Source organism: Cryptomeria japonica, chromosome 2, assembly GCF_030272615.1.
Source record: "Cryptomeria japonica chromosome 2, Sugi_1.0, whole genome shotgun sequence".
Taxonomy (NCBI): Eukaryota; Viridiplantae; Streptophyta; class Pinopsida; order Cupressales; family Cupressaceae; genus Cryptomeria; species Cryptomeria japonica.
In genome coordinates, this window is record NC_081406.1 from 537,016,237 (window position 1) to 537,022,236 (window position 6,000).

At 38.1% G+C, this 6,000-nt stretch overlaps 1 protein-coding gene across 3 annotated transcripts in view; it reads right to left on the reverse strand.

The window, feature by feature from the left end:
- The window catches only part of LOC131066770 (uncharacterized), an 89,062-nt gene extending 83,815 nt beyond the window's left edge, over positions 1 to 5,247 (reverse strand). For all 3 annotated transcript variants that reach the window (XR_009111723.2, XR_009111724.2, XM_058001609.2), the window contains exon 1: positions 4,671 to 5,247. Coding sequence is in view for 1 of the 3 variants with exons in the window: in XM_058001609.2 (XP_057857592.2) it covers positions 4,671 to 4,825 (155 nt within the window). In the remaining 2 variants the exon portion in view is untranslated. The remainder of the gene's footprint in view (positions 1 to 4,670) is intronic.
- Positions 5,248 to 6,000: the final 753 nt, after the last annotated feature.

Genomic DNA, 6,000 nt, shown 5'->3' on the forward strand with positions numbered 1-6,000 from the left:
CAGATTTTTGGGTTATTGATCTAAGGGGGAGCCCTAGAATTCTTTCATTCTTTTTCATCCGGTGTACAGGTTTCACAAGTTTCTACACAATCATTTTTCACAAGTGTTGCCATCAATGCCAAAGGGGGAGATTGTTGGCAATTGACACTCATCCGGTGACTTCCAATAGTTGCTTATTGGTCTAGGGTTGTCATTTATGGCAACTCTTCTTGGTGATTCAATCTGGTGATTGTGATTCATCTTATCCGGAAGCAGGAGTTAACCGGTAGACAGTTAACGGGTAAAACAGGGCTATCAAAGTAATGTTTTGGTCTGAAATGACTTCCGATGATTGCAGTGATTTTGGTGGTTGATCTCGTGTTCTTGGTGAATGGAAAGATCCTTAGGAAGCGTGTGATTATACTCTTTCGGTCCGGTGCTATGTTTTGTTTGAGATTGAAGATGACTTGGAGCTACACATTACACTTCTTGAAGCCGACTTGAAGGAGATTATTTTTATGTTAAGACCGGATATATAAGATCGATTTGGCGATTGGTTTTTGAGGTAATACAAGTGTGGTGATCCGTTTTGGAGCGATTGAGTGCAGTTTCACGTGCACATTTGGTTTATGGATAATCCAGTAGCTGACTAAGATAGAAACAGAGTATTTGCAGAGCGAGGACAGACACAAATCTAGTGCTTAACCGGAACTCATTCTTGCATTGTCAGATGCTATCTTAGAGTTCATTTCATTGTATTTTCTCATTGTAATCAAATTGTAAGTCAGTGAGACTTCCCTAGAGGTTGTAGCCTTTCGGGTCATTTTAATTGAGCAGTGACATCTAGGCAATGAGCTTGAATGCAAGTGCATTCCCCATCTATGTAATATTTATGTACTCCTAGCCATAGTATATGAATATTGTGGGTTCCAGCCCCACCGTGGTTTTTCCCTTTCCGGGTTTCCACGTAAAAATTTCGGTGTTGTGGATCTGTGGTTTATTTATTGCATGTTTATGTTCTTTTCTGTTATGCATTGTTGAACGGTGGATAAAGAATAAGTTTGTGGATTTGATTTCCAGCAAATCACTGATTCACGCCCCCCCCCCCCCCCCCCCCCTCTCAGTGATCTCTGATTCTAACACCCTCCTCACTCTCTTTGCCAGTGGACTAGCGGGAAAACTCACCCAACCTTCACCCTCTTCTCGGCTCCCTCGATCTTCTACTTCATTTCCCTTCTTCTAACCATTGCTCAAATATCTAACTCCACAAGACTATCTTCCAAACTCTCACACATGAGGAAGAAGTCACGCCCAAAATAGTTGCTCTCTAATTTGCATGTATAACCATCATCCAACAACCGCATCCTCTAACATGAGCTTTAGTTGTCCATGCCCCTATCATAGCACTCCAATTCTCTCTTTGTTGAGTCCTTGTATGGTTGAGATCTATCAACATCCATGTTCGACCTTATTGAGCTTTTAATTCTTGTCATCTTTGGTGTTACGATGAGTTCACAAGCCTTCAAACTATTTGGCACTTTGATCTTTCGGCACTGAGACTTTCACAAACCTTTGAAGCTTTCTCCCTTAGTTGTTTTGCCTTTTTAACAATTTGGCGAACATGAAGACGAAATCACTTCTCCACAAACCATTTGTTCCATTGCCTGATCCATCTCTTCTTTGGCGAGTTGGCAAGTTCGCAAACTTCTGAACCTATTGACAAAGGCTTTATGATATCTTTGTTTGTGTTTTGATGATCTACAATTCAGTGAAACTTCAAACTAGCAAACCAAAGAGTTTGCAACTAAGAAGTTTGCTAGATTTAAGAGTTTTCAACAATTGCCAATTCAACAGAACTTTGAACTGTCGAACCTTCATGACTTAGTCGATGTTCTCATTGGCGCTCAATCAAATGTGCGAATTGTTTTGACAATGAAATATTTTGGTGAGCCAACTAGTTTGCAAACCTAGCAAACCTCCAAAATTCATTACCTTGGTCAACTTGCATCCTAAATTTCTCATGAAGCAAAACACCAAAAACCAACAAAAACAAAGCAAACAAAACCTGGGATGTTTTTGTTGATGTTGATTGTGCACCCATATGCTCCTAAATCATCTATTAATGCAAGTTAAGCAATTCTAGCCCTCTGTCAACTTGATTTAATCATATCCCTCCGCTTGCATCTTTTCATCCATCCTCACATGCAAACAAATGTTAGCCATCCAATCTAAAACATGTCTCAACCATCGATATCATGGGCTTAAAATCTATATAAATCCTCATTCCAGAGACACTTACCATATGTGGAGGTGCTTCAAAGATCATAGTTACATGTTGCCAAATTAGGAGCCTCTCATGAGCAACCTACATTCCATACCTATCAATCCTTCATCCGCAAGAAAGAGCTCATGCATGCATCAAGAAGGTATAATGCTTGGATATCTTTGAAAATTTGTGCATCGCTTGCCTTTTTGCTCTATCAAAGTTATAATGTCAAATTCATCGTAGGAGTTGTTTTGCATTCATCTCCCTTTTTTCTCCTCTAGATTTTGGTGTTCACAGCTACTTTATGCATATATTTGTCATCGCTACCCATCTTAACTTCTGTTCTTACTGATATAGAGACTTGCTACTCTTGAGTCTACAAGCAATCCCTGAACTCACCAAACAGAAGATTCACAGAGGTGTCCACAAGGAGGTTTACAAAACCTAACCTAGGTAATATGGAAATGTCTAAGAGAATCTTTTATATTTGATTTTTTCCATTGCTTGTAATTTTATTAATTATTTATTCCTGCAAAATTATTGAATCCAAGTTCTGAAGTACCCCACGAAGACAATGCATTGCTGCTACCTAAGATCACCTTAAGCACAGATTTGAGTTTGTTCTCTTCAACCTCTTATGGCATCAGGTTGCCACCTCCAACAAGAGGTGAATACATTCAACTTTTTCTCTGGGAGCCTGGGTTTGAGGATCCTATACTTGTAGGCTATTCTACCAGTAGTGAGAGCAGCAGCAGGTTCCACTGCCTCTTTAAAGATTCTCATGGTTCCTTGTGGACCTTCATCCAATCTAATGGCGTGTTACCATTTACACAGAAAATGATCGGCTAAAAATCATTCCATGTTGCCAAGCTGCGAGGAACCTTGTAAGTTCCAAAACATGGTAAGAAATAATTCAGAAAACATTTATATTATAGAACCCAGATAAATATCAATATAAACCCATCACCAACTTCTTTAATATGAAGACAGCGGCTAGTTGACATAGTTTTGGATTTTCAGGTCTGTTGCCTCACATTACTTCTCTCTTGCCATTATTGATTGTTTATTTGAAATGCACTATGCACTCTCTTCGTGTGCTTCTGGACTATCTACTTTTCTTCCGTCCCATCAGCCACTTGTGGAGATTAAGATCCAAACTAAAATAAATTAAATTGTTTAGAACTTTAGATCCTTCTGTTTTTTTTTCTGGGGAAGCGAAGTGGGAGGGCAAGAGGGAGCGAGTTTAGTCTTGGTGTAGTGACTAGTTAAGCATTCCTCCGGGCTAAAGGCTTTGAGAAAGGTTAGGTAAGATGCTGAATGTGTAACGAACATACATTATTAGCACTGGTGCAACCCACTCCCGAAACTGAAAAACTCAATTCGTTATAATGTGTCGTTGCACAAAATGTATCTACATTCTATATGTTCCCTGTCAGATGGCACTGTAGGAGACTACCATAACTTCTTCTGTGGGCTTAACCGTTGGAGCTATCCCGTACAATTTTTCAAGTGTTTATGTCCTAGATTTAAAATAAAAATATCTTAAAAAGTATCACAATATACATGCTTCCATTTGCTAAACTATTTTCCTAAATTCTCTTAGCAGAGGCTGCAAAGTTCTGCCATCCCCTGTCTCCAGAACGCCTTCAAACCTTCAACCTAAAATCCTGATACTGGCCATTTAGACTTTTGTGAGAAAATTTATTTTATCCCTGTAGCACTTAAAAACTTCCTATAAGCCACCCGCACACCAAAAATAGGAGGAACATCTCCTACATGGAATCGCCCCCTTAAAGCATGCTTGCTGACTTTTTTTCTTCTCCTAGTTAAGGCCGGCCTAGATCAGATTATTCGATTTAAAAAGCCAGGTGTCCCTTTCCTTTATAATGTATTTTCAATTTTAAAACCCACGGCTGAATCCGATAACCAGAAGGATAAGCTACCATAAATAAGGTAACAGGTGAAGAACAGAGATGTACTAATGCACCAAAGACACACTCCATTCTCGCAAACGCCAAAAGTAAACTTGCATAAACTGAATAGATTGACCGAACGGTTTATCCCGAGGAGATAACGTGAAACTGCCACTGTCATTTAATGCAATGGCAGAGAATCTCATGCTCATCTGACATTTACAACAAAATAGTCTGAAATGTCATATACTATAGCAGGCGTAAAGGCAAATCTTATTTAATTCAAAGTGCAAGGCAACATGTAGTGGAGATTCAGAATAAAACGCAGACGAAAATACTAAATTAACAAGAGTAATGTTGCTAAAACACCGCCACTGAAAATAAACCCCGACTTTTAACTGCAACCTTAGGGAAAGCACAAACATTTAACACCGGGAACTAAAACTGAAGAAACAGAGTCACATTAAGACTAGATATACAGAGAGGAGCAAGGGTTAGAAGAAAGAAGTTACTGGGCTAAGTCGCCGAGCTGGCGCAGTATCCCAACAAGCCCAGCCATGGCGACCCCTTCCAGCAACACATCAGACTCATCCTTCCCTGCTGACCTGTACAACTCAGGCTTCGCCAAACTGTACTCATTTCGTATCTCATATCTTACCAGCGGCATGATCAAGCAAATATTTACTCACTCCTTAATGCAAACCAAAGCCGCACCGTTGAGAGCGCTTAAAAGCTCAATCTGAACACTAGAAGCAAAATGTAGTGGCCAAAACCATTATGCGCTTAGCTGGGCCCAATTTTACAGTGCCCCGAAGCCAACGTAACCTTCAAGTGTGCTCCTGCTCTGTTGTCTGATGGGATAATATGGGTCTGAGAAAGGATTATGTAGCATTTGGACATTGCCAAGTTGGGGTGCAGAGAAAGATCCGTGAGGTATCATTGAGCTGTTGAAAATGTTTATGAAACTGGGCGTGAAAGCCAAGACAAATAGGCCTGGATCAGAAATTAAACAAGCTTTTGTATGTCAATGGCATTGGCGGGATGAAGTGGAAGGCGGTGTCACGTACCCGTTAGTTCAGAACGCACTGTTTTGGTGGAAGTGACTGGCATTTTTAATTACTGAATGGAAAATGTATTTTATCAATAAAATAAAAGAAATTGCATACGGCCATCAAATTTAGGCTTGTAATAAAAAGGAAAACAAAAATATTTAAATAAAATTGCAATGAATGGATACAAATTAGAATAAAAAGAGAAAGTAAGTTGATATTAGAATAAATTATCATTTATTGACATTGCTTTTAGTTAAAGTTAATAGTTTGTAGAAAGAATCAATGTAGACATAAGAAAATGGATATAAATTAGAATCAATAAGAAAGAAAGAAGGTTGAAATTAGAATAAATTGTCATCTATATGGTATTTTAGATATTATGTTAGAATAAATTATCATTTATTTGACATTGCTTTTAGTTAAAGTTAATAGTTTGTAGAAAGAATCAATGTAGACATAAGAAAATGGATATAAATTAGAATCAATAAGAAAGAAAGAAGGTTGAAATTAGAATAAATTGTCATTTATATGATATTTTAGATATTACTTTTAGTCAAAGTTAAATATTTTGTAGAAGGAATCAATGTGAGCATATGGAAAAGGAGAAAGAAATTATGGTGAGAACATAGAATGGATGATATCAACATTGGTAATATAGAAGTGGTTTGAATAGGGGAAAGGGGATTTGATTTGGCTATGGTAGTTAAAGTCACCAACAAACAAAGAATTTATCTCATGTATTATTAAAAGTTTTATATATTTGTCAAGTCTATAGTTATTTGTATGGTAA